The sequence below is a fragment of the Semicossyphus pulcher genome, unplaced genomic scaffold (genome assembly GCF_022749685.1).
Source record: "Semicossyphus pulcher isolate SPU_LCO1_2020_fin unplaced genomic scaffold, fSemPul1.0.p SCAF_19, whole genome shotgun sequence".
Classification (NCBI taxonomy): domain Eukaryota; kingdom Metazoa; phylum Chordata; class Actinopteri; order Labriformes; family Labridae; genus Semicossyphus; species Semicossyphus pulcher.
Window position 1 is genome coordinate 4,943,310 of NW_027211692.1, and position 27,157 is coordinate 4,970,466.

Sequence of the window (27,157 nt, forward strand, 5' to 3'; positions counted from 1 at the left end):
GCAAGCGGTGGCGGCGGCCACTCCGGGGAATGTCGGCTGGCCGTCAGTCCTGACATCGGCCTCTTGTGATCTCAGACAGCAGGTACAGTACACCGCTTTTCAAAACACTGACACTGCCCGAGCATGCTAGCTGTCCGCATATTTCTGAGCTTAGAGAGGACTCGTGTAACTTTCTCCTCTTTTTATGAAGTCTTCGGGTCGCTAGCAAGCCAATAACAAAGTTCAAATCCCGTTAGCTAGCATTGGGTCGCTTGCAGATGTGTGCTACGGCAGCGTCAGTTTAAAGAGAGTAGGGCTAGCGGAGACATGAATTAGCATGCTAAGTTAGCCCGTGGACCTGGCGCAGCAAGTCTCTCCACTCACGAGCGCCGGGGTTCACACCAGGGGCATGTGTCCTTAAATTCTCCTCTCAACATGCGGTGCTTGCTCAACTTTATCTTTTCACGTGCTCAGTCTGCCGATACGAGCATTTCAATCCAGATGTGTAATTTAATAATATTAGCTTGTCAGCAGGCTAATCTGCAGCCAAAGCAGCATTTGAATGGTTTTGTGCTAAGCAGCTAAACCGTGTTCAGCAGGTGACAGACTGCGTAACGATACCTGTCACTTCATCACAGACTCAGCGTGGGCATGTGGAGAGCAACATGCAGCTAATACTTCCGCTGCTCAGCACTATATGCAACCGTAGTACTACAGTGGTACCTCAATTTAGAAATATATAATTTCATAATATAGTATTTAAATAAGCATCTCCTGCCCCGCTGTGATTCTGTTAACACACCTGACAAGCATACTGTGTGGCTGATACCTGACAAATTTAAGTTCTCAAAATGAATATGTTGTGAACAATAGTAGTCTATTCCACTATTACAATTATAGTTATACAATTTTTATAGCCAAATGCAGTCATAAAGCCTGTGTATTCGTATTTGTTTAGTTATTTTACAGGGACAGTGCATATTAATAACATTGCTGAAAATATGCCAGTTAGCCAGAAGGCTAATTTTCATCTGTTGTCCCCAGACAGGCAGTAGTTAAAAACACAACATTTTAGAGCAAAAGCACAAAAATACAATCAACGATAAAAGCAATGAAAATATGCAGATACGAACAAAGCCTGACTACAAAAGATCAAGAAAGACAGCTATTATGACACATAAGTAAGCAAAATAATGAAATGAAAATATAAAACACCTCACTGTTCTAGTGTTCACAAGTCTGATTACTTATAAACCATGCTTTTAGTGTTGAGGAGAAGGAATGGTAGTTAACACAGTTTCTTATGTGTGGTGGCAAATTGTTCCAATCCTGAGAGGCTCTGACTGAAAAAGCACATTGGCCAAAACTACTTTGTCTTCTTGGAAAAAGACCTCCAGTTGTTGCTCTCGTAGTTTGGCTGGTTTGTAATGCGATGTAAGTATGGAGTGGTGGAGGAGCTGTATTATGTAACACCCTGAAAACCAGACAGAATTTTACCAAAATTTCCCAGCTTATGTTTTGTGAAAAGTAATGTTCTGTCTCTCACGTGCATCCTTCCCCTGCCTCTATCTCCCCCCCCTCTCTCTGTATGTGTGTGTGTGTTTTGTCGCAGTCCAGTTAACTTATGACATCCCACGACCCTGCCAGGTTAGCCTGTTGAATATTGTGTGAAAATGCTGCACTTAAACCTGCTTACAGAGAGAGATACTACAGCTTGTCTTTTCCCCTGTGTGTGTGCACAGGCGCTTCATACTGTTTGTGTATCTACAATATCCTGGTGAGCTATATATAGCACCTAACAGAGTTTGCAACTTGATCCGAATTGTCTTTCAGAGCTACAGTACACTGTGCGTTGCTTTCCACTTGAGGTGAAATATCTCCTGGTCCAGAGCATCTTTTTCTTTTTTTCTGACTACTTCTTTTAAAGGACGATCTTCTGCCTTCCTGTAGGCCTTCGTGCGAGTCTGTTGTACTTTAGTGCATTTGTTTTTGTATGAGTGTTCTCCTTAGGGATCTCTGTAAATGCAGTTGAAGAGGATAATGACGGAAACTTTGCACAAGACAATTAATGTAGTATATCAGGGCTTAAAAGGGAATGAAATATTGTTTTGTTTTGGTCCATTATTTATAAACTGCATGGACATTTTACTAAGAATAGTGCACACGCCTGTCCCCCTTTTTAAGGATGAAACAAGTGACAGAACAGGTAATAATGAAGAAGCCTTCCTGTAACAGTAAGAAGGCTGATAGATCTCTAATTTTACAGTAAATTTGTGCCTCTTTTGTTGTCCAAGGTTAATTTGAATGGATAAGCGCGTGGCAGCCGCTGCATGGCCACACACACTGCTCCAGTGTGAGCAGAGGCAGATTTGGTGAGCTGCTGACAAAGTGTTTCTTATCTGGTTAGGTGATCTGAGAAGTTTGGGGTGAGTTACAGGGAGCACCGCTAAGGTGAGCTATGAAAGAATAATGTGATATTGAGAACGTTTCCACATGACAGAATATACTAAGACACTTAAGTACTGCACTCTTCAGGCCTATAGTGTAAAGAGCAAGGCCGAGTCTAATCCCTCACTAGAGCGCATTTTATTACACTTATGACACGTGCGTTATTCTTCACACTAATGCCCCGGTGTCTGTTGTGCTTCTGCGCCTTTCTGCGTTTTTACCTTTTGCATATTTTTGCATACAGTCCTTGTAGACACAAGTCCTCTGTCCGCACTGCTGCTGGTCATCAGCCTTTCAAATTACATTAATATATTTAGTCTCACCAGGCGCGCTCAGAGCAGTGTGTTCTCTTTGCTCTTTAACAGTAGTTTGCTGGGTCAGGTGAGAACAATACCAATGCCACCATAATAAGTGGTGGCGAGCATGCAGTTCTTAGTCATTTTACAAGCAAACTGTGGTGCTGCCTGCGAGAAGTGAGAAAGTAATATGAACCAACCAGAAAATTTAACCCACAGGTACTGTACACAGTTTGTGGGTGCAACAGGAAGGATGTTCACCTATTTGTCAGCACTTACGTATGCTTAGAAGGCGTTGTGTGACAGATCGAGTCACTTTGAATCCTTCTGTTCAAATCTGTCCCAATATATTCTAAACTGATGTGAACCCTATGAGAGACCTGTGGGTCTGCCTGACTTTTGTTTACAGGCGTTAAACCTGTCTGTGTTGAAATTGATGACTCATTTCCAGACATGAAACAAACTGTAGGTGTGATCACAGGGTTGGAGACCAATGAGTCCACATTTCTTATTCACCACGAGGCCTGAGCTCAGATCAGAACTCACAAATCATCAAAGCTTTTTTTTTAACAATAACACAAACAGTTTAAGTAAATTAGGTAAGCTAAGTCTGATCTGTAAATGTGGGAACTGAGCACTGATGAGAAACACAGGTCTTTGTAGGATGGCGTGACTCTCATGTACGCTTTTTAGATCGCTTTAATGTTGTTGAGGTTTCGTTATCATATCTTACAATTACTCTTTCTTTAACAGCGTGGTGTGATTCTTATTTAATGCAATAAACGAATGAACACAAAGCTAATTTTAGAGCAAGTCAAGCAGTATTTAAAAATTGGGCCGGCTGCCGTATGATATTATGCTTTTGATGACAGAATTTGAAATTCCCTTCCTGAGCATGGCGTCATAGCAGCGTGTGAATAAAGTGAATTAAACCGTTTTCCCACTGATCAAAACACCCGCTAACACCTTGCTTAGTGGGAAAGGCTACAATCAGCATTCAGACCCGGGTCAAATGACTCTGCAGTAGACCTGGGTAATTATTGCTTTGGCTCCGATCGGCACTGATGGGAACACAAAACCTGTGTCAACACATTAATCTCCGCCCCCTTTCCGGCGTGATACTATGCTCCGTCGTAACTTCTGCGACTCCTTGTCATCTCAGCTACAAATTCCAGCTGTCACCGTCCGAGCAGCGCTCAAACATTGTTCCAAATTTGACGGTGCCGAGTTTGATACACAGACCAACAGGAGTATACGCCACTGGCAATGGGAATATAATAACAATTTTAATATAATAATAATTAATAGTTCTATAATTGGATCTTCCCGGGTCTGAAAAACCTGCGTCAACACGCTAAATTTAAGTGAGAAAGGGGTTTTAGAGTCTGGTGGTGCTTCCTACAAGTAAACCAACCCCAATGATTTGAGCACAGCGACTTCCATTGCCTTTAAACTAATCTAAAGTTTCCTTTAAGAAAGAATGGTATCAGTTTGACTTTAAAAAGAACTGTGAGGGCGAAGTGCTGTTTTAGAATAAATGCAAACATTTTAATTCATGTAGAAAATCATTAACTCACTTCCTTGTAATTGAATGTTAAAATTTTCCCAAGTCTGTAGATGCTTGTTTGCGTTTTACTTCCTGCTGTATAAATGCACTATAGTATTCTGTCTTTGCGGAGCTCAAACAGTGTACAACATTACTCCCTCCAAGCAGTGTGTATTGCAAATTGTATTACACACAAACAAACGGGCTCTACCTGGGATTCTGCATCCGGATGCGTCGTCCGTCATCACCTCTATCCTCTTAATCTTTCTCCTCTGTAGTCAAGCCACAATTTATAATTGTTTTCAGTTAAAACAAACAGACCCAACAAATACGTTTTATAACATCAATTAAAAATTAGGGTTGTCTCACTTTACACAAGAGACACATGTGCATACAAAGGCCAAACATGCGCAAACACAAGGTAATTTTCCAGCGTGTTTGTATCCATTGCAATCCACCTTCATTCCAGGTGAATGTTCCCGTTTCTTTGGTTTCCTTTCATCTCTTTTCCATCTGAAGTTTCTCACAGCTTGCATCATTGCTTCAGGACAACCTACCTTTCTATTTTGACCTCCACCAAATGTTTTATTTACTTACGACCAGCTAGTAGGAGCAATGTGTGGGTTAGTTGTAACTTGTGTAACCTTTAATGTTCCTGTAATTGTAGCCCTTCTGTCCCCAAGGTAGGCTAATGTTAGGGTGAGTTATGGTCGTATGGGTTGGGTTATGTTCAGGCTAACGTTCTGGTCTCTGTTTATGGTTAGTTCAGTGTTGTTTTGGGAAAAAGACGCTGTGTACAGACGCTAACGCTCCTCAGAGGAACAACAGTTTACACTTTAAGTTCTTTGTGGTTAATTCGCTTTATTTCGCTGCACAGTGTTGACATACATGACAAATGAACATATTTGGACCTGTGAGAAAGCCAACACTCTGTTTGTGCTGGGACAGACTGGTCATCCCCTCTTTAGCAGACTGGTAGGTGTGTGTTAAGCTTGAATTGCTTCTGTCCATCAGTCTGCTTTTGTGCTGTAATGCTTTCTGTCTGTAGTGAGGCTGCAGTTTGCTCTTTTTCCTTGTTCTAGTTGGCTTTCTTCCCAGAATGTGTTGGAAAGGATGCAACCCTTGACCCTCTGTACAGAATGAGCCCAGTACTTCCCTCTCTGAGCTGAGGCTCGACCATGAACGAGGTGCCTGCAGTCTTCTTTCCACTTCATGTTCAGCCTGTTATCAGTGTTTGTCTGGAATAGTCAATGAATCATGTGTAAATTGCCCACATTTCAATGACTTGTGGACATTTTCCCTCGGTCCAGCTCTGTTCAAAACATGAAGGACACAAATATATGTGCCAAATTCATCTTGATGTTGCACAATAAGAGCTGGTCGTGCAATTTCTAGCTTGAATATCCTCCTAACTCCTCTGCTTTTTTCTCCTTTTTGCACAGCTCATAATGTTTTTCCTCGTGAAAAGAAAGGTACATCTTAGGTCATCTCTTTTGTCATCACTGCAGCGAGGCCTGCTGTATCAAAAGGAAGCGATGCTTTGAGATCTTCACAAATGTCTCAGTTTTCCTTTTTTCTCTGTGGCCTTCCTGAGTTGCAGGGCCATCTCTCTCTGCACATCTCCGACTGGTTAGCCTATATTTACTCAGCCCTGTGACATGTTTTGTTGCCACAGCAACCTGCCACAACCCCCCTAGTGTGCTTTTTGTTGGCTGTCACCTGTGTACTGTCCCACAATGCACTGCAGTGCTCTGAGCATTATGAGTGCAGCGAAGGCAGCTATGCAGATCTCAGACATGTAAACAGAGTTTCATGATCAAGTAAAAATACGGTTAAAATAAAGGTTCGAACTGAATCTTTCTTGTTCATCAAATGGATGCTGACCTGCAGTAACCTCTTGTTATGCTCGTAGAGTAACACATTCCTACTACAGTAGGCTGCAGAAAAACAAGTGCATGCTGGGAGAAGAGAACAAGCGAGTGATTGAAGGAAAAAACGGGAGGGAAGAAAAAAATGTTATTTCAAGGACTGTGAAAAGCAAGAAATAGATATGGCTTTACTGCTGAATGTGGTCAATAATCCATGAACAGGGTTTCCCCGCCTCTTACACCCATAGCAGGGCTACTGAGTGCTCTGACCAAGAATGCCAAACATGTAAACTTGTTTTTTCCTACTGCAAGACTTTTAACAAGTTACAGTTGTGTCCTTTCCTAACCTACAGACTCTCACAGCGTTTCCTTCCAACTCTAAAGTTATGACTTTGAATCTACTGCCTCCCTGCAATAAACACTCACACTGGCTGCAAAAGATGGGAACTATTTTCTCACTTCATAATCTGGAATGCGTTGCTATAATATAAGACAAGGGTGGTTGGTGCTTTCCAATTAAGTGACCTTTCAGTGGTCACATTGTTAAGATCCCCGGGAGGGAAATATAACATCTGAAACTTCATTCTTCACAGGGAGTCTGAGAGCTGTAATCTAGTGAGTGCTGGCACCAATAATCACTCAAAATGTACTGATGGCTGTCACTTGCAAGCAGTTTCACATGATTGGTCTCGGTTTGTTTTCCTCGAGTGAAAATTGGCGCCAGCTTGTTGGCTGATTCTACATCTTAAACCTTAAAACAGAGCGCTCCTTTTCCTTTTTCAGAATTTCAACTGTTTCAAAATTGTATTCAGTCATTAATTGTTAACTCTGTTTCCAGTCAAAGTGCTGGTTGTATTTGAAATACATTAGCCCTCCTTTATAGAATAATATACCTTGATGTCAACCACTTACTTATTGTGCAGTGAATGCAGTGATAGCCGCTGCGCACAGGTCTAATCTTTATCAGTCGTACCAACTATAAGCCAATCCTGTTACAGTTCCGAAAGTGTCCCAAAATGGCTCGGAAGAGTGGTGGAAAACTGAGCAGGTGCAGTTGACAGTCTCCTAACGGGACTCTGCATCCTCTTGTTCTGTTGGTATTTTGTTTCTTTTGGTCTTTTCTGCGCCTTTGATTAGCCCTGGATAGGGCTACACTTAGTCCTGAGGTGAACGCATTTTCATATCAGACGAGAGGAATTCCAGGAAAAAGGGAAGTTTGCACAGAGGTGGACACTGTGAACTAAGAGACTGTTAGAGAATACAGCGAGTGGGTTACGTTTCTATTTAAATACATAGTTCTCTTGAAATAATTATCATTCTGTAATCGACACATTAAGAAAGCTGGACTCTATTAAATTTTTAACTTTTATGGATTGTTTTAATGTAACCGCAAACTTGTGCCACCAAACATTACCATCAATCCTAATATGATCTAGCATTAAAGCTTCAGTTGTTGGTTTGTGTTTAGCTGCACGACTTCTTCTCTATTTGGATCATTAAAAGCATTTTTTATATTAGTAAAGTTTTGAGTAATTACAACTCTTTTTCCCCCTCCATTTTATTATATCCTACAATACTGCTGTGCATCCCAATTTTGCTACTCTCTCACAGCAGCTTCAATGGTTAAAGGAAGCAGGCATGACTGTTTCTCTGTTCCAACAAAGAAGGGTTCAAACTGTCCACGTGGCATCGCATCATTTTTCATGTTCCACTGTAGAGTTGATTTACTTTCCCACAGGTAGTGCAACCAGCAGAAAGTCGGAGAGAAAAACAGCATGTCTCTGTCAGTGGAAAGTGGTGATGAGGGTGTCAATTTTGGGCTTGTTTGAAACCTTTGTGTCTGTACTTAAAAGGAGTCTTTACATCAGCCGCACAGCCCACATAAAGTGTGTGTAACATGAAAGCGAGCAAGGGAGAATCCCGTTAGTGGTGTGTGGTGTTCTACATGTGAGCAGGTTGTGACAAACCAGAGCTGCCTGTTGACTTGTTTAGGAAGCCAGGTGAGCTTGACCACTAGCTTACTGTTTGATAGTGATACTTGATTGGACAGGAAAGGTGCTAAATTGCTAGCTAACAATAATGTTAGCTAACCAACAGCTAGCTGGAATTTCTAACAGCAATGTTAGCGAGGAATTGCTTTTATGCTAACGTTAGCTGTCCGTACCAAATATCTTGTTTTACCTTAAAATATGTCTTTTATTTGTTCATTCAAATGTAGATCAATAGAGAAGTGTGACACAACAACGATTTGGTACATTGTCTCCTTTAATTTACCTTCTAAACCTTCAGTACAGAAGTACAAAAATCATGACAGCATTTGAGCTTCCCAGCCTGAGTGCGACATCAGAGGAAAGTGGCCCTCGAGACTGAATAAAAGAAGTGCACATGGCATCTTTGGCGTAATTAATCGGCTTCTTTGAATAATCATTTCTGCATTTTTGCTATAGCCGTCATGTTTCATTGGAGCCAGGAGTGGGAGGGCAGATATGCGTTGCTGCACCTCTTTTCTGTTTGACAGTTTGCCGCTGTAGTGACCTGTCAATCACAAGGTAGCCATGCTGTAAAGCACACCCTGCTTTATTGTCTATCTAACTAAATGGGACACTAATTTACAAATTAACTTCATGCTGTATTGAAGAAGATTTGTTATTAACGATTGTGACCGTAAACTCATTAGGAAAATGTTAACTGAGGTAATAAATCAAGTGACAAGTTTCCTCATAAACTTCTAAACACTTCTTTTAGCGTCCGGCGGAGTCGCCTCCTGTTATTCTGTTAGCAGTCATACATGTTGTGTTAGCCGCGGCCTCGTCCTGAAGCAGAGCGCAGAGCGGGCGAGCACATTTAACTAAACTTTCTCCCCGGGCTGGCGCCATGTGCAAATGCAGTTTGTTAAGCAGCTGATGTAAAAAAAAGTCTCCACTGTGAATCTCAGTGTAACTGTGTGCTCTCCTGCGTCATACACATTATTCATTCATCAGCACTGTTAAACAGTTTGGCCTCAGTGTTTACTGGTGTGGGCCCACAGAGCAGCACTGTGGCATCTGTGTTTTGGACTTGGCGTCGTATTTTGTTCTCACTGTTGGCCCCGACTTCTCAGGGCTCTCTGGGTCTATTAATACCAGCTCGCTCTAAAAATACAGAGTACTGTGTGACCCACTGGGACTAAATATGAGCTCAACCTCTTACCGTAGGCATACTGACATATTCACACACACATATACGCACACACACACACACGGAGCAGTTATTAATTCAGATTTTCTAAGAACACAGCGTCACATAGAACATCAGTATTTTCCGCAATTAAAGGAAAATTGCTTCAGGCAAATTAATTAAAATCAATAATCGAACCTTCAGGCCGAACAGAGAATCGGGCTGTTTGTTTCCACTGATGTAGAAAGAATTTAGGGCTGTGTGTTTGTGCGTTGCCCTTCTTTGTGTGCAGATGTATCATCGCTGCCCTACAAGAAATGGCACTATACGTACAGACCACGTGTTATGGATTTTAAAACTCATTGAATTATTTCCTAATTTGTTTGGAGCAGTGATTTGACGTATCTGGACAAAGTCCAACTGTTAAATTGAGTTAGTTTCCCAAAGCACTTGTGAAAATGTCAAATGAGGAAAGGGAACTGGAGAACACTTTATGCCCAGATAGACCTGAAGTCAGCTCACCTTTTGTTCAAACGTAAACAACACGTCTGAGCTGACACCTGCCCAGACGTGTTTGATTAAAGGCTTAATAAGTTTTCCACATGCCTTGAATAAATAAGACTTAACAATTTATCACCATGTAAACTATAATACCAGCCCTTTGTTTTTGTTTTCAGTTTCGCTGATGGCCCCTGGCCTCATGGGAACTCTGGGAATGTTGGATAATTTCTTTTAACTATTAAAGTTATTTTAGTATTTAAATGCATGTTGGTATTCAGACAAATCCCTCCGTATAATAATCAGCCTGGGCTGGATTATCTTAAATAGATACATTGTGTTAAACTTATTTAACATTGTGCACATCATGAACACAGCGTGCATGTCTTTTCTAACTGTTTACACCTTGTTTTGCTCGAGGAATGACAAAAACTTTTTTTTTTTTGTAGCAGCCAATAGCAGCAGCACGTTTGACCCAAGCAAACAGTCACATTTCTCCTGCTTCAGTTAAAGACCTTACTGTTATTATTTGTGGCCGACCGCCGGGGTCAGCCCTACACACAGCTCTGTATGTGGCTGACTGACTGAGTGAGTGACGGTACTTTCAGAGCCATACAGAGAGAGAGTTGAGACATCACAATGGCGGATCATGGAGCATATTGGACCTCCACTGACGCGACTCTCTGTCTATACGGCTCTGGATACTTTGTTCTGGGAGTAGGCGAGGCAGCTCCTCCGCTGTCCTCACCTACATCCACAGCGTGCACCTGCTTTCAAACACGTTGTCATCGGCCTCATAAGGACTTGTAACACGTTGACCACAAAAGCACACATTGACCTGATGTGGTCAGCCACAGACTAGGTTTTGACCTAGTCTTGTTTTAAATGGGCTCGTTGATATAAGCTCTTAACCCCTTTGGTGTATCCTGGCAACTCTTTTCTTCTGTTTCTTGTACAACTGCTGCACCGTGAAGGCCCGGAAATAGTTTTATAACAAGCAGCTTTTGTGCAATTTGACTAAACATGAACTATAATTGGAACAGTATTTATTTCAATTGGGAGATTTCTGAGTTTTTTATATTTTAAGGTAGGTGGGTCTCTGTTGGAAAAGGTGATGTCACATACTTCTAATCACCAGTCACTTAGCAGTTTTATCAAATGTGGTCAAATCACATCCTCACAGTCCTGATGAGGCAGATTAGCGGAGAGCTGGACTGTTTAAAGTGATAATCTCAGAAGATTTTCATGTAAATAAATGTCTGATAAGTCTCTATCTATCGCTGAATGAGGTAACACAATGGTGATTGAGCCGATGGCCCTCTGATGAAAGCCTTTGCATTTGCAGTATTACAGACTGGGTGTCTGTGTCGACTTGTGGCGACAGTCGAGCGAGGAAAATCCAACCGGTTACAACCGGAGCCAACCGTGGACGTCACACATGCGACACTGTCTGGATATCTGGGAAGTGTGCTCCAGCAATTACCGTCTATCGCCATAGTTGCGGCCAAAAAGAACGAAACTGAGATCTTCTAGATTATCACTTTAACTCTTAATTAATAATAATAAACTTAGAGATGCAGCTGTATATCTACATGTCACCAGTTTCAGCCAATAACGGCTTTAAAATCAGATGTGGCAGCAGCATCAGACTCTATGACCGTCATCAGGAACTAGTGATAGCAAAGTCATGTTCATTTGAGGTGTGCTCGAGTAGAGCAGCATTCTTAAACCTGTATGTGTCTATTTATGAATTACTGGTGAACTAACATACAAGATTATTTTTAAACCAACAAGTTACCAGCAGTCCTGCCCCAATCTGTACGGGGGAAGAAAAGGTTTGTTTTTATCTGGCTACTGTGAACAAGCAGGTTAGCACGGTATCTACTGAACAGTGGACATTTGAGTAAATTTAAAAGTCAAATTTCACCCTGTGTTAGCTGGGTTTCTGTTGCAAGCTTAACACAGTCTTAGAAATGATTCAAAGTGCTTATTTTTCATGTGTTTCTCAGTAATTTGTCAGCCGCTTGTCAGATCGGTGATGCCTTGATTAGTCAGTGTCTGTACACATCAGGTTTGTGTCATTAGTCACAGGAGTCAGTGACCTTTCCACAACAAGCTTAACTGAGGTTTGTACATTTCCGTACTGTGTCAGCACGCTCTTTTACAAAGTCAGATTTGGGTCTTAATCAGGTTTTGTCCATCCATCTGTAATCTCTTTTTCGGCTTGCAGATGGCTGAAGATGTTGGTCACTTCTTAACTACTGGTTTAAGTGCTTAGAATTGTCTGGGGAACAAGTTAATTAGCATTTTGGACATGCAGATACAAATATACGAGAGCGATATATCATTTCTTGCCATTGAAAAGAAGTTACTATAAAAAGGGAAACTACAGAGACCTTGTTTGCGGAGGAAAGCTACAGTCTGTGAGGCCAGATGGAGAGCTGCAACTTTGTCAACATGAACTCGAAAGCTCGACTGAAAACGAACGTTCAAACCTGCTTTTGGCACCAACTGCTCGACTGGGTGAGGGGGAGGGGAAGGGAGAGCACCTCCCTCAGGGGGCATTAACTCTGATTTTACAGCCTCGGTTTTATTGCAGATTAATTGCATAGCAGCCGGCTTGATTTGATTTAATTCCATCATTCAAATGTCACCATAATTAAGCACTAATCATTTCTAAAGCTTGGCTGTTAAATGTCTGGTTATGTGCGGGAGTTGAGGTCGAGATGTAATGAATGCAGATGACACCAATTAGGTTTAGTGTTGGTACTCGAGGTGTTTCTGATTAGTCGACACCTTTTCCATTAACAAAAATGAGAGCTGATCAGAGAGCATGTGACGCTGTTATGTACAGTACACATTGCGGTTTCCCGTTTTGTACTTTTACAGCATTTCAATGAACGTGGATGCATTTTTATTTTTTTAAGATTCTATTTTTGGCTTTTGCCTTTATTCGATAGGGCAGCTGAAGAGAGGAGGAAATGTGGGGAGGAGAGAGTGATGGGTGACATGTACCAAATGATCACAGACTGGGAATCGAGCCTGCGATCAGTGCATCAGGGATTGTAGCCTCTATATATGAGGGGCCTGCTCTCCCAGCTGAGTTAAACCAGCATCCCTGGATGCTTTTTGGACGCTGATCAACTGAAAAAAATAAGTTTTATAGGTAGTTGAAAGGACATCAAGGCGTGACAAAGACTTACGGATCAATGGGCCCCAAGTTTATAACGTGTACCTACAAATTAGTTACCTCGTGTACTTGGGTTGATCATTTCTGCTCTGATTTTATCTCTGGATCTTACCTTCTGTGTCTCAGGTCTAATCTAAAATAAACTTTGAAAACATTATGATTCATGGTTTTTAATTGGACTAGATTCTCTTGTCTGCACTCCACTGAAGCACATTTCTCCATATGTTTCACTACAAACTGGAACTTGTGATTTTTTTAAGCCTGTAAACAGAGCTTTACAAGTACACTGTCTTGGCTTGTTCAGTTTAATGTTATTATACTACCAAAACAACTTTGCAATGGTGGATCATGGAGCATATTTGACCTCCACTGACGCGACTCTCTTTCTATATGGCTCTGGATACTTTGTTCAGGGAGTAGGCGGGGCTGCTCCTCCGCTGCTCGTCCGCTGTCCTCACCTACGTCCGCAGCGCACAGCACGTCATCAGCCCCATCAGGACAGTCCTTGTAACGCATTGCCAAAAAAAGCACACATTGACCGGATGCGGTCAGCCACATACTTGTTTTGATCTCGTCTTGTTTAAGGGTAGATTGGCTTTTATAATCATTTTCATTCATTGGTGTTTTTCCATTTCTCAGAACCTAAAAACCCTCTGAAAGTCATCCCGACTGAAAAAGGCGTTACCTGTCTCGCTGTAATGTTCCTCGTGGCTGATTGCATAAATATAGGCTCCCTACACGTGGAAAGGAGTGGGGATAATGGTAGTGTGTGGCCTAACTCCAGGTTTACAAATGTTCAAGTGAGACTCAAAATTTACTAACAAGACCATCCAATGATTCTCAGCTGCTTCTTTTACAACTGGACTCAGTTTAACTTCTTCAACTTGTTGATCAGATCAACCGCAGCAGGAACGACTGTGAGTGTCCCAGATATCCTCTGGACTGGTATTCACTTTAGATAGGCCTATCTTTTCGTAACTGTCCACTCGAGGGTCAGCGACTCACCATATGATTAGTCTGCCTCCACTTTGTGTTGCACAAAGCAAGTGAGTCACACTTTGTCAACAGGAGCGACGTCTGACTGTCCCCGTTTGAGTTAATGAGTGATGAAGTCCTCAGCCAGAGAACAAGGCTCCTCTCTGTGCTGACTTGAGCCTATGTGAGTTAATGACTAATTACAGCATTGTGTTTACCATTACCTGTCAAGGTGAGTGAGTGGTACAGATGGTTGTGTTAGAGCGGGACAGCTGACCTGACTGACTCGGCTCTGTGCAGCGGTGGGATTGTGTCATCGGCCAAAAATGGAGACCAGTGGAAATGTTTACGTGAGATGTGCGTTTCGTGTGCCAGATATCTCGGCTCGGTGTTTTAGAACAGGCTGTGATGACTGTTTTGACCAACCATTGTTCACCAGCAACAGGTGTGGAAGGGTCTTGTTGAGACCTGCAAAACCTGCAGAAATGTTTAATGCTCTGTGCACGAGCAGCTTTTGTAGGATAGGCAGCAAGAAAACGTGTGTACTAGTTTTTAGCCTGCACTGGAATTCTTCGACACAGAGAAGCACAGCCCAGTCGCAAAGGTTAAAATCAGAAGCTTGGGGTTACGGACACAGGCAGGTGGTGGTGTCAAAAGGGCGTCAGCTTGCAGCTATGGACTTGAACCCAGAATGAAGGCTCATGTACTGGGATGTTTCCTCCAGCCTTAATGTTGACCTAGAACCCTGCTCAGTGAAGGCTTTTTTTAATTCCCTAACATTACCAGCAAAGCTGGAGGTAGATATGAGCAAGACTTCGTCAGCTATTCTCACTAAAATAGACACAAAACAAATGCTGACAAACTCTTGAGGTTTTGTGTTGTGTCTACATAGGCCTAAACTCAGATCTGTAATAAGCAGGTCATGACGTTTTGCCAGTTTGTGCTTAATTTAAAGTGAGAAAGGCAGCACGAGTCTCTGAGTAGGGAGGGAGAGACAGGTATTGCTACAGAGCGTGTTGTGGAATGTGTGGTGGAGTTTTTGTGGTTTGCAAAGTGTTTGGTAGGGGGAGGGACCTAAAACACTGCTGAGCTGCTTCTGAGCTGCAGGTCCCTCCCCCGGCATAAACTCAGTCTTTGCTCTCGGTCTCTTAGAGGAACAGTTTCCTCACAGCGTCTCTTTGGCCTTGCTCTCTTATCAATCTTGTGGCTTCTTCTCTCTCTCTTTTCCGTCTTTGTTCATGAAGTTGATGTTGATCCACAGGCTGAGGACGCACACAGTGACAGATAACACTGACTGTGAAGATTACTATCTGTCTCCACTGATGATATTACTCTGTTGGTGTCCCCCAGGTCCCATGTGTGGTCAGTGAAGTGTCCTACAGAGCAGCATGGCTGTGTGTCAGCTGAGCGTCTGGGTGAGATGAGGTGAGTGAACAGGCTGAAAAGTTTTAAAGGCCAGAGTGTGTTGTTTATCATCCACTCAGTACAGGCTCAATATAACATTGTCTTTTAAAACATTAGATAGCTGTAGTGAAACTATGTATCTGAATGAGTTTTGCACAGATATTATCTGAATATTTCAACCCCAGCACCAAATACAGACTTGATTTCTCTTTTCTCCATCAGTGTCACTTGTAAGCAATGTGAGCTCCACTGACAAACAGACGCAACTATTCTCCACACCAGTCCTCCACCTCAATCACCAGCCAATCAAATGCACACAGACAATAAACTGGCCAATCATGGCAAGCAGGTCACCAGTGACAGCCGATCCCAGATACCCGGTGTAAACCAGCAGTCTCAGCAGCAGCAGCAGCAGCAGGGAGCTGCCGGCCACCTGGGTCCAAAGGGTGGCGGTGCCGGGAGCCATGGAGTCCAAACCAACCAGATTTCCCCCGGCAACCCTGGGCTGAAGGCTGTCAGCCAATCGGTGAGCAGCGTCGGAGGGATGCTGAAAACCAAATCCAAGCGGGAGCGGAGTGTCTCCATTGACTCTGGTGAATCAAGAAATGCCATTCCTCCAGCCGGGGAGACAGATGCCAAAGGAGGTAAGGCATGCATGCACAGAGGAAACTGTGTCAGCATCTGAGACGTACACACAGTGTGTTTCTGTTCTAAGTATGCAGAAGTTCACTTCCTTTCTCTTCTTATCAGCCGAATCTTAACCCGAAATACCAGATTACGTGTATTCACCTCCTCCACAGCAGGAAGTGAATGTTAGGACTGAGAGGACAGAAGAACTTGTTTTCTCTCTTGCTGAAATGCCCTGACCTTTCAGTGAAGCGGCAGAATTTCCCCTGCTTTTTGATAGTGTGTGCCCGCGCTGCTGTGACGTGTCACAGATTAAAAAAAGCATCTTTGCTTTCTGTGGAGCTCAGAGAAAGAGAGACGGGGCATGAGGCTGTGAAAAACTAAGAGGTTTGTATTAAAGCAGGAGACAGTGAGTGGGCGGAAAGACTTAGAGCAAGAGTGATAAGTTGATGTGGTTCAGTACAGAGTGTTTGATTTGCATCTGTTTGCTGCTGCTTATTTAAGCATTCACGTGATCACACGAGTGTTTGACTGCAGATGACATTAATATGATTTTAACTCATGTGGGCTTCCTGTACATGACTTGTACCTCCTCTTTAAACAAACAAAAAAACAAACATACACACTCACTCACACACACACAACTTGACACACAGAGGGAGAGGTGTGGTTTCAACACAAAGAACGACAGAGGCTGAAAGAGATAGGCTGGACCATTTCAAGGGAAATCTCTCTAATGCCTCCATTTGACCTCCCCCCCTTCAAATACGCACACACACAAATAGCACACACACTCCCTCTTTCTTTCCTCCTCTTTACTTCAAATGATTGTGCCACCAAACTTGGACACCTGTAGAACAAACAGTCTGTTCATGTAGCAGACGTGGCTCGATAACTGACTTTCTTGTCAACACGAACCAGTGTCAGCGAGCAACAAAAACAATCACAAAGAGAAGAGATCAGCTCTTTCATACGGCCTCTCTGTGTCGAGGCAGCAGCCCTCCCTCTGCTGTCCTTTTCTCTGTATTGTCACTTCCTTCCTGACTCACTGTACATTCACACTCCTTTAAGTCTGAGGTTACGCAAAGTCATCTGATGTGTTTATTGGAGGGTAGTTTCCGCCACTAAATTAGAAACATGTTGATTAAAGAACCTGAAAAATCACTCGTTTGTTTCTCAAGCGTCTGTGGGAATAATCAGGGATGTTGCTAGTTTACTTCTCTTTTTTGTTACTATTTGGAGCTGAAACCCTTTGCTGTATTTATCAGAGGCTGGTTCTGCTTCTTCTGTTTCAGGTTATCTTTTGGAAATGTCAAAGCTGCTACTCGTTTCTTGCAGCTGTATGCACACGCTGGTGCACAGCAGCTTGTGTGCATCCACAAAATCATGGTTGTGCAATGTGGGAAGGCTCAACAAGTGCTTCTGAAAACATTGCCTCTGCAGATTTGATTAGCATGCAGGGCAAAAGAAAAAAACTGCAGAGATGAGTCTAGCCTGATTTTATTTTTAAGTATATTTGATCATCCAATTAATAGTTTAACATATTTAAAAGTCTATTTTTGTTTTGTAAGTTTATTCAATATTATGTTGTCATATTTTTCTTTTTGCACTGGCCAGAAGAGCACATGTGTGTCATGTCTAATCTTTGTATCAGCCTGTGACAGTGCAAACAGGAGAATGCACCAAGTATAAGATAAGATAAGATAATCCCTTATTCGTCCCACAACGGGGACATTTACAGTGTTACAGCAGCAAAGTGGATTGTGCAACATTACAATAAAGGGCGTATAAAAATAGGTAACTAAACGAGTGTATCCTTAAAAATATGTACAGAGCTAAGATAAAAGACAACAGACCAAATGACAGACTAAGTCAGGAAGTGTACAGTATAAAAATACTCTCTGGTCACAGCAGCAGCAGCATGTCTGCAGAGAGAGGAAATGGTTCAAGCGTGGATCATTAATCCGGGTTTCACCCTCAACAGGCGCACGCTGCAGCTCTGGTTAACATTATCCATAATATTACATGACATGACTGTTGTGCTAACATGACTTTTTTGATGCAGTTAATAACCTTTTATAGTACGGACTATTTTATGATTGATAGTGATTCCCCCATTTGACATCCTACTGAAATTTAAATGGATATTACATATATCAAAGAAGCGGTTAGCTGGGATTCTCTAACTTCTGGTGGTAAGGCAGATTGCAGTGAAACGGATGGCAATACTTTAGATTCTGGCTTAAGAAATTACACTAGTGGGTTTGGACCATTAGAAGTTAGAAGATTATTTTTGTGGCTTTTGACTTTATTTGACAGGACAGCTGAAGATAGACAGGAAAGGTTGGGAAAAGAGAGTGAGGAATGAGATGCACCAAATGATCGGGAGTCGAACCTGCGACCAGTGCGCCGAGGTCTATGGCCTCTGTACATGGGGAGCCCGCTCTACCAACTGAGCTAAACCAGCGCCTCGACCATTAGAAGTTAAAATCAAAATAACATGTATAGCACTAGGGATGCAGAATGTTATCGGCACGTTATCTGTATCTGCAGATATTGGCTTGAAAATGATATTTTTTCCGCCGTTAAAACAACGCTTTTATTATGCCTAAAGGATCGATGATTACCTAACAGAGAAAATGTAACATAAATATGGCATTTTGTACACAACCTAAGTTAAGGAGAAAAACATGTGCCTAATAAATCGGTATTGCAATCAGCAATCTGCAAAAGGGGTTGGAAAATATCGTGCATCCCTACATAGTACCCTTTGTAAGGACAATATTGTGACAGTTGTTGCCTCTGTGTTAATGTTTGTATTATCCTCTAGAGGGTGTTATGCGCAGTAAGCGGCGCTGTGTTCTGGAGAAGAAGCAGCCATATAGTGGAGATGAATGGTGCTCTGGACCTGATACTGAGGAAGATGAAGACAAGCCGCACACTGTGACCCCCCGTGAGTCTCACTTTTGTCTGAATGTAGCAATGCTCACTAACAACCCAGTGTTTATGTCCAAAACTGTGAAGGCTGCATGAATAAGATGTTGTAATCCCCTGCCATGTCTCAAAATGTTTTCTGCTCTGAACACATCAGGTGAAGGCCATGAATTATCCATAACTGTGTTCAGATCTTGCACACACTGAAAGGAAGAGGATGTCAGCTTTGAGTGCTTCACTTTCCCTTTTCACTGATTAGACTTTACATGTGTTTTAGCTCCATCTAGTGTTTAGATGGTGGAGCCAAAAGGATGTACTTCTATTGCAATTGTAAACCAGGATATTATTTTAGAGAAATTAAATCAGTGTCCTTGTGATTCTTTGTCAGGAGAGTGTGGGCTGGCAGGTCCCATCCAGGGGCTCTCTGATCGTCTGTCTGCAGGGCCAATGTCTGAACCCGGGGGTGCTGTGGTGGGATGTAGTGTGGGTCCAGGGCTAAAGGCAGAGCCACCTCAGCCTTTACAGCAAGTGGTGTATGTTTTCACCACCAGCCTAGCCAACAAGTAGGAGAACTATTTCCAGGCCTGACATGCATGTGACTAATCACACCCAAGGAGATGTATAGATTTTGTGTATCTCCATTATAACCTTCATTTGTGTTATATTTAGATTTTGATTCCATCTAGAGTTCAACACTTTTAACCATTTAATGTGCTCTATTTTCTACAGTGCTGCAGAGGCAGTGATGAAAGGACAGACTGATTCCATCCTTCTGTTTCACCAGCAAAATGTTCCACGCAACAAGTTGGAGCAGGTCAGACATCCACAGCTTAGCAGCAAATTGAACGCAATGTCAAATATACTGTATGTTAAACCATTGGTAAAAATCACAAGTACATGGGAAGGTTAATTTGTTTCCTTATTTTGGTCTCGGACATCTTTTTGTTCCTGTTTTTGCAGTTGTTGTTGTTGTTGTTAACACTTGAACATTTAATCCGAAGTGAACCTATTTGGCATTTAAAAAATATTAATTTACTAAATAATAACAGTAACAAACAGCACCAACAATACTGCTAATATAAGTGATCAAATTTTAGTAGCCTGTACTTATTTTCCTCCTTTTGTCTATCACAGGGCCAACCATCAGGAAAGCTTCCAAACCTATCTGAGAAGGTAAACTCCGGCAGCTCTCCACCCACAGGCACCCCTAAATCCCAAAGTGGAACTCCACGGCCAGCCTCGGCAGGTGTTGGAGGCCCATTGCATCCTGTAGGAACACCGTCATCAGCAGGACACTCTGATAATGAATCATCTCAGACCAGACCTGTTGGAGCTTCCAGCAATAACAGCATCATCGCCCATAGGTCAGAGGGAGGGACCATAACCACATCGACAGGCCCACTACCAGGACCTGGAGAAGGGGAAGGTGCCGGGGCTATGACTCTTCCAGTTGCTTCTCCATCAGGGAGTCCTTCCATATTATCTGCACACCTACAGAGTGATACAGGCCAGAGGAGTGGCCCAGGGAACTCAGATGGTCTTTCCAAAGAGCAGCTGGAACACAGGGAGCGCTCTTTGCAGACGCTGAGAGACATAGAGAGGCTGCTTCTGCGCAGTGGGGCAAGCGGAGGCCCCGGAGACACAGGAGGCTCCAATAACAATGCTGGTAATAACCCCTCCAACCTAAATAACAACAATAATACTGATCGAAGTGGCACTCTTGAGGACAGTGACAATGGTACTAATAACTCTGGAAATTGCAGTAGTGGTAATATGCTCTCGTCAGCCTTGACTCAGATGGGAGGGCTGAAGAAATATGAAGAACCCCTCCAGTCCATTATTTCTCAAACACAGTCCCTTGGTGGACCCGCTCTTGACAGCCCTCAAATGGACTCTCATCATAACCTACCACAACACCCCCATCATCAGCTGTCTTCACCTGGTGTCGACATGGGTCCTTTACTTGGACCAGAAGGGCTGACACCAGAGCAGATGGCGTGGAGGAAACTTCAAGAAGAATACTACCTAGAGAAGAGACGACAACAGGAAATGCAGCCCCCGACACAACCCCAGCACTTTAGAATGATGAGTGAGATGGGCATGCATGGAGGTCCTATGATGATGAGAGGACCTCCTCCTCCCTACCACAGCAAGCCAGGAGACCCTCAGTGGGGTCCCGGTAATATGATGGGAGGAGGAATGGCTGGAAATACACGAATGATAGACATGCACCAAGAGGGGCCCCGTGGCCCGAGGTTCCTAGGACAGATGCAGAGAGGGCCACCTGTTGGAGGGGGATTTCCTGGTAGTACAGGGGGAGTGTTGTCGATGGAGGGTCTAGGACCCCAAAGGCCCACAAGGCCAGGGATGATTTGGATAGATGATATGCCCAACAACATAGGGGGTGGAGGTCCCTTTCATGGCTGCTACCCAGGTGGACCTCCTCAGCACTTGCAAGGTGAACCAGAGCATTTGTTAACGCGTGAAGAAATATGTCGCATCATGGAGAAGCGGCAGATGCAGGGGCTGAGCAGATTTGAACTGGAAAGGTTAGTTAAACAGCAGCAACAGGCCAACCTCGGCTCCAGAAGTATGGATAATCCTGGTGGCCCAGACTTTGCCAGTTTAGGAATGGGCCGTGGTCCACCCTCCATTCGAGGTGATCCAATGGACTTTCCTGGCTCACGGGAGATTATGGGCTCTCCTGGAGGTGGTTCTCAGATGAGAGAGTTAGTGGATTCTCCTCTGGGGAGCAACCTCTCAATGAACATGACTCAACAGATGAATGTTCAGCAACAACAGCAGATGATGCTAGCTCAGAAGCTAAGAGGGGGTCCTGCAGGAGGGGGGCCTCTTGGTGAGATGTTTAGTCCTGGAGAGATTTCACGAATCAGGGCTCAACAAAATGGAAGAGGAGGAAATAAGGGAATGATCCCAGGACCTGATGGCCCCTTCCAGTTTCCTAATCAAGGTCCCTTCTCTGGTGGACAGGTGGAAGGACCATATCTCCAACAACCTGGCTCTGATATGTTTGGGTCTGACCAGCAAGGTCCTAATCAAATGGGAGGTACGTCCCGGCTAAGTCATATGCCCATATCTGGAGGCCTTAGGGGAGCAGACCTTGGTCCTAGGCACCCTTCTGATCTATCAATCAATGTAAACCCCATGACCTCTCCTTCAGTGCCTCCTCCTCATCAGCTCAAGTCTCCATCCCTCAACCAAGAGCCATCTCCACTCATACCTTCTCCCTCTGCTTCAGGACTGAAGTCACCCTCACATATCCCCTCTGCCGGGCATCACCCACCTCTTCCCCCTGCATCTGGTGCTGGGACTCCTTCCTCTTCTTCCATGAAATCTCCCCAGGTAATGGGGTCTTCCAACCTTGTGTTGCACTCTCCGTCTGCCTCTCCTGGACGACTCAAATCACCGGCTATGGCCTTGGGCTCTCCAGGGTGGGCGTCTCCCAAAACCGCTCTTCCAAGTCCAGGTGGTCCAATCAGCGGGAAGGTCGTGGGCAACGGAGGAAGTAATTCTGCTGAGACAGGTAGCCTCAAGATTCAAGATAATTTTTATATATTAAGGAAATGCTCTTGCTTGCATTGCTGTGACATTAATCATTTTTTATGTTCTTTGTAGGCCAATCACTTCCCCCCAGGAGTTCCAACTCTACGCCCATTAGCCAGCCTGGATCTATTAATCCTAGTATGCCATTTACTTCCTCTCCAGATGCCCCGCCATCTCAGAATCCTTTGTCTCTCATCATGTCTCAGATGTCCAAGTATGCCATGCCCAGTTCTACTCCTCTCTACCATGAAGCAATCAAAACAATTGCCACTTCCGATGATGAGATGCTGCCAGATCGACCTCTTCTATCTGGTGTCAGCATTGGAGGTATAAAAACAAAGAAATATTTTGACACAGACAGATAAAACCTCATATAGTGTGGCAATAGAATGAGCCTGGTTTAATAGATTTTGACACATCATCTCTATTGTAACTAATTTTCAAATGTTGTCGTGTGATTTTTACGTGCTGGCTTTGTTTTCTCATCAGGAAACATGGGGAACTCCCAGATGCTTGTCTCCCAGGGCTCCATTGGCCCTCACAGTGATCCACAAAGCCCCATGGGTATTGTAAGCCATGGTCAGCAACACCTCTCCCATGACGCCTCAGGACCTGTGCTTTCTTCCCCAAACCACATGGGTATGCCAGCCATGAACTCTGCCATAATGGGAGGCGGTGCACCTGACGGAATGGGGCCCTGCAATGTTTCACCGATATCTCAGAACCAGATGGCAGGATTTCCTCGCATGCAGCAAACCCCTCATGGGCCCATGCACTCCCCTATTGGAGGAATGTCACAGAATTTCCCGCAGTCTAGTGAGGATATTCTACAACCTCAGCAGTTACACCTGCTCAGCAAAGGTCATCCTCACCAACGCCCTTCTCACCCATCAGACTCTTTTTCCTCTTTGCCGATGGGGGATGGCCCTGATCTTAGTGAAGTCATACGACCCAGTCACACAGGGATCCCTGAATTTGATCTCTCCCGCATCATTCCTTCTGATAAGCCCAGTAGCACTCTGCAGTATTTCCCAAAGAGTGAGCCCCATCAAAATCCCCATCAGGGGCCCCCATCCCAGCAGCCTACTCCACAGCAGCTTCTCAAACAGCTGTCTTCTTCTGGCCCCCCACACAGCAGCGGCCCATCATCCAACCCACACCTAGCAAACCTACAGAATATGATGGCCGAACAGCAGCTGGCACCTCACCCATCACATGGTGGAATACGCCAAAGCATGGGCATTCCTCAGGGGGGCTCAAGGGGTATGGTCTCTGGTGGGGGCATGGGCCCCATGTGCCCCCCTGGACATATGATGGGAAGGACAGGCATGGTGCCCCAACAGCTCCAGCAACAGCAAGCCATGATGGCAAACAGCCTTCTTCACCATCCCTCAAATCCTTACCAGGGCATGATGTCCTCTCAGCAGCACCCACACAATCTGATGGCACAGCAGAACATTATGATGATGCAGGCCAAGCAGCGAAGCATGTCGATTCCAGGGGATCCTTTTGGCCCCCAGGGTCCTCTCATGTCCCCACAGGGTCCCATGATGGCCCCTTCCCACCCACAGTCTGGTATGATGGGCCCCCAGGCTCTCAGACAGCGTGGAATGTCTCTGGACAGTCCTATTGGCTACGGCCCTGGAGGGATGGCCAATATGCCATTCTGATCCAGTCCACATAAACTGTAAAATGTGTCCAGTAGGTTTCCTTCCCATTGTGTCCCAAGTTTTTTCATTAATGTTATTTCCTGCAATTGTTTGAAACAAGAAACTGTAAAAACAATAATTCAGCGATACTCTTCAAATTTTGGATTACAACTGATTTAAAAAAATTTAAAAGCACTGTAAAACGGTTCAATAACAGATCTGAAGCCATTTTCTAAAATACTGTAAAATATGTATATTTCAAAGATGTGTGTATTTGTTGTGGGAACAGAGTGGCAGTCAGGAGAGGAGTGCCTCAAATTTCTATTTGTTTTAATATCATTGATTTATTTTCTCCAACTACCAAACTGTTGTGCAAAGGAATTCTATATATAATATATACTTGCTGTATATAAGATGCAATTTGTGATTGTTTGCAGTTGTTCTGTATAACTGTGTTTTAATAGAAGTCTAAAAATAGAATACCTGATCTCTAAGGTGGTTTAAGTTTTGCTTATTGTGTTGTCAATTATTTTTGTTTGATGACACCGACGAGGAGACACGGTTGCTGTATACATGACATTTTTATTAAAATTAATTAGCAGTAGCTAACATACAAGCAAAAACAGATTTCAGCCAACAATAACTTTTTTTTTTCTTGACTCCGTAAATAAAACATCTTTTAAATGCAATCAACGTTACAATGGGTAATATATTGTCAAAACACTTGTAAAATCACAACATTTTACACCTTTACAAATGAAATACTGTTGAACAGAAGCATTTTATTTACAGCTGGCATAGTACAAGAATTTATTAGGTGTGAGTGATGCTGACGGATGTCGTTGCTTCAGATATTGATGGTCGGCTGTGACCCTGAGCTCTGATGAAAGGCATACAAACTCTACTGCAGCCCAATTTACAAAGTAACTGTATTAAGTCGTTGCGAAACCGCACACCAACAAAGGCATACAAGAAAGGGTTCAGACAACAGTGTGAGAATCCCAGGCTCTGTGTAACATCCAGGGCTGGTTGCAGTAGCACAAAAGATCCACAGCTTTTATATGAGATAACTTGCAGGTCTACCAGAGTTTTTATTAGCAGGGCGATATTATATGGCAGCCAACAGAAGCAAAATACAAGGGTGACAAGTAAAGCCAGGCGAATTGCACCTTGCTTTGCTCGGCTTCTATGACTGTTGAACAAAGTAACAACCACTGCTGTGTAACAATAGCTCATGACAGCCAGAGGTAGGAAAAAGCACACATGATCTAAGACTCTACTGGTCAAAACCCAGTTGTGTGCATGAATCCCATAAAAGTGATAGGAACAGGAGAGCCTAGATGCGTTTGTCCTTTCCTCTTTGACAGTAAGAAATACGACATTTGGTATTGAGAAAGCCAAGCAGATCAGCCATAACATTATGCATATTATATGCACTGTTTCCCGACGACGACTTTGCCAACTCTGAATAGCATGAACAATTGCCAAATAGCGATCAAAGCCAATGCAAGCCAGTAGGACACTCCCACAGAGGAGGTTGAGATTTTTCATTAAGCCCACCACCTTGCAGAGAAACTCCCCGAACTGCCAACCAGCAACATTGTTCACTATGTTGAAAGGAAGTGTAAAAAGGAGCATGAGGTCAGCCAAGGCGAGGTGCAGCAGGTAGATCTCAGTGAAGCGCAGGAGGCGCCAGCGACTCAGGAGGACTGTTATCATCAGGCTGTTCCCCACCACACCCAGCAGAAAGATCAGACTGTAAAGCACAGGTTGAAACACGACATTGAAGGTCTGCAGGCCCCTCTCCTCATCATCACACATGTAGTCTGTCCCGTTTTCATAATAGTAGTCTGTCATATTGTCGTATTCTCCGGTGAAATACATCTGTTAAAAATAAACAGGGTACAAATTATTCTTTTAATAACCTCATGACAGTTCAATAATCCCTGTTTGTGCTGTACAATAATACATAATAGTACACTTGATTGATTGGACTAACTGCTCAATGTTGTTTTTGATATTATAAAATAAATAATTAAATGAGCTGAAGAGGTTTAAAATAACTACCTTGGTCATGGTTATGCTTTTGGCCGAAACCTGCAGTTGTCAAATTCAAATTGTTTGGCGGAAAACTCTGAATAGTCATACATGTTTCAGTTCCCCTTTTGGGGAAAGATTTTCCAAAACCTTGTAATATGGCTGTATACAAATAAACTAATTTGAATACTTCTCGCCAATCAAAGACAAACAAGTTAATATTACATCTGGTGAGGGCTTAAGCTGAAAACCTGAATTTTCACTGTAAATGAGGAAAACAGGTAGAAAAAATAATTGTTGAAACCAAATGGCTCCATGTTTAATAATGGTGTGAAGTCAGTGACCCAGAAGAGCACAAAATATCATCTAAATGTTCATATTAGAAAAAGATAAAATGTGATATTGTGCAATTAGTAGTCTTCTCTCACTACTCACACATAGGCAATTAAGTATTACATGATGTCTTCCCCCTGACTTCTTTTTCACAGTTCACTGATTCAGTCTTCAAAATCATGTAGTCAGATAAACACCAATTTGCTGGTTTTTACATTCAAATCTCTTACTTTGAAATGCACGGTGCTGCAGCTGAGGTTAAAAAAACTAAAAAATCTTCCTCACTATTACACCTACTAATTAACCTATGCCAAACTGGTATAAATGAAATGAAAATTAAACCCAAGCTTGACCCTCTACTGGTGCTTTTACAAAGACACTTAAGAGAAAATGCATCTACAGAACATCCAAAGAAGTTTACCATTCACTACAAATAATCTTGATAATGACTTACCCCATTAAATGTAAAGACTTGTGTTACAGCCATGAGGGTAAATCTTGGCCACCTTAACGTATATCAGACACTGCAGCACGAGTGAAATGTGGTCATACTTCCTGTTTTTTCTCGTTCTATATGTGCTTTGCTGATTTCTTTGTTGGGGTCGCGTTTGGTTAAAAAAAACAAAACTCAAGTCAAAACAGCCAAAAGCTTC

At 43.2% G+C, this 27,157-nt stretch overlaps 2 protein-coding genes across 3 annotated transcripts; one reads left to right on the top strand and one right to left on the bottom strand.

The window, feature by feature from the left end:
* On the top strand, window positions 1-24,823 carry bcl9l (bcl9 like). Of its 2 annotated transcripts, none has more exons than XM_069668364.1 (9): window positions 1-82; window positions 15,307-15,381; window positions 15,583-16,004; window positions 18,818-18,940; window positions 19,310-19,484; window positions 19,651-19,735; window positions 20,056-22,465; window positions 22,558-22,812; window positions 22,975-24,823. In XM_069668364.1, exons 3-9 carry the CDS (start codon window positions 15,671-15,673, stop codon window positions 24,153-24,155), a joined length of 4,563 nt encoding a protein of 1,520 aa, XP_069524465.1. In that variant the 5' UTR covers window positions 1-82; window positions 15,307-15,381; window positions 15,583-15,670; the 3' UTR covers window positions 24,156-24,823. The 2 variants fall into 2 exon arrangements, with proteins under 2 accessions (XP_069524465.1, XP_069524466.1); XM_069668365.1 differs by having other exon boundaries at window positions 22,648-22,812.
* LOC138596905 (C-X-C chemokine receptor type 5) lies at window positions 24,793-27,021 on the bottom strand. Its single transcript, XM_069668367.1, has 2 exons — window positions 26,959-27,021; window positions 24,793-26,018 (listed from the first exon to the last, which is right to left on the bottom strand). The coding sequence occupies exons 1-2, from the start codon at window positions 26,989-26,991 to the stop codon at window positions 24,948-24,950; spliced, it is 1,104 nt and encodes a 367-aa protein (XP_069524468.1). The 5' UTR covers window positions 26,992-27,021; the 3' UTR covers window positions 24,793-24,947.
* Between the last annotated feature and the right edge of the window lie 136 nt (window positions 27,022-27,157).

Coding starts and splice junctions, on each gene's coding strand:
- bcl9l (XM_069668364.1), top strand. CDS start 15,671: ATGCACACAGACAATAAACTGGCCAATCATGGCAAGCAGGTCACCAGT. Junction 16,005..18,817: donor GGAGACAGATGCCAAAGGAG/GTAAGGCATGCA, acceptor ATTATCCTCTAG/AGGGTGTTATGCGCAGTAAG. Junction 22,813..22,974: donor ATCTGGTGTCAGCATTGGAG/GTATAAAAACAA, acceptor TTTTCTCATCAG/GAAACATGGGGAACTCCCAG.
- LOC138596905 (XM_069668367.1), bottom strand. CDS start 26,991: ATGGCTGTAACACAAGTCTTTACATTTAATGGG. Junction 26,019..26,958: donor AAGTCTTTACATTTAATGGG/GTAAGTCATTAT, acceptor TATTTTTAACAG/ATGTATTTCACCGGAGAATA.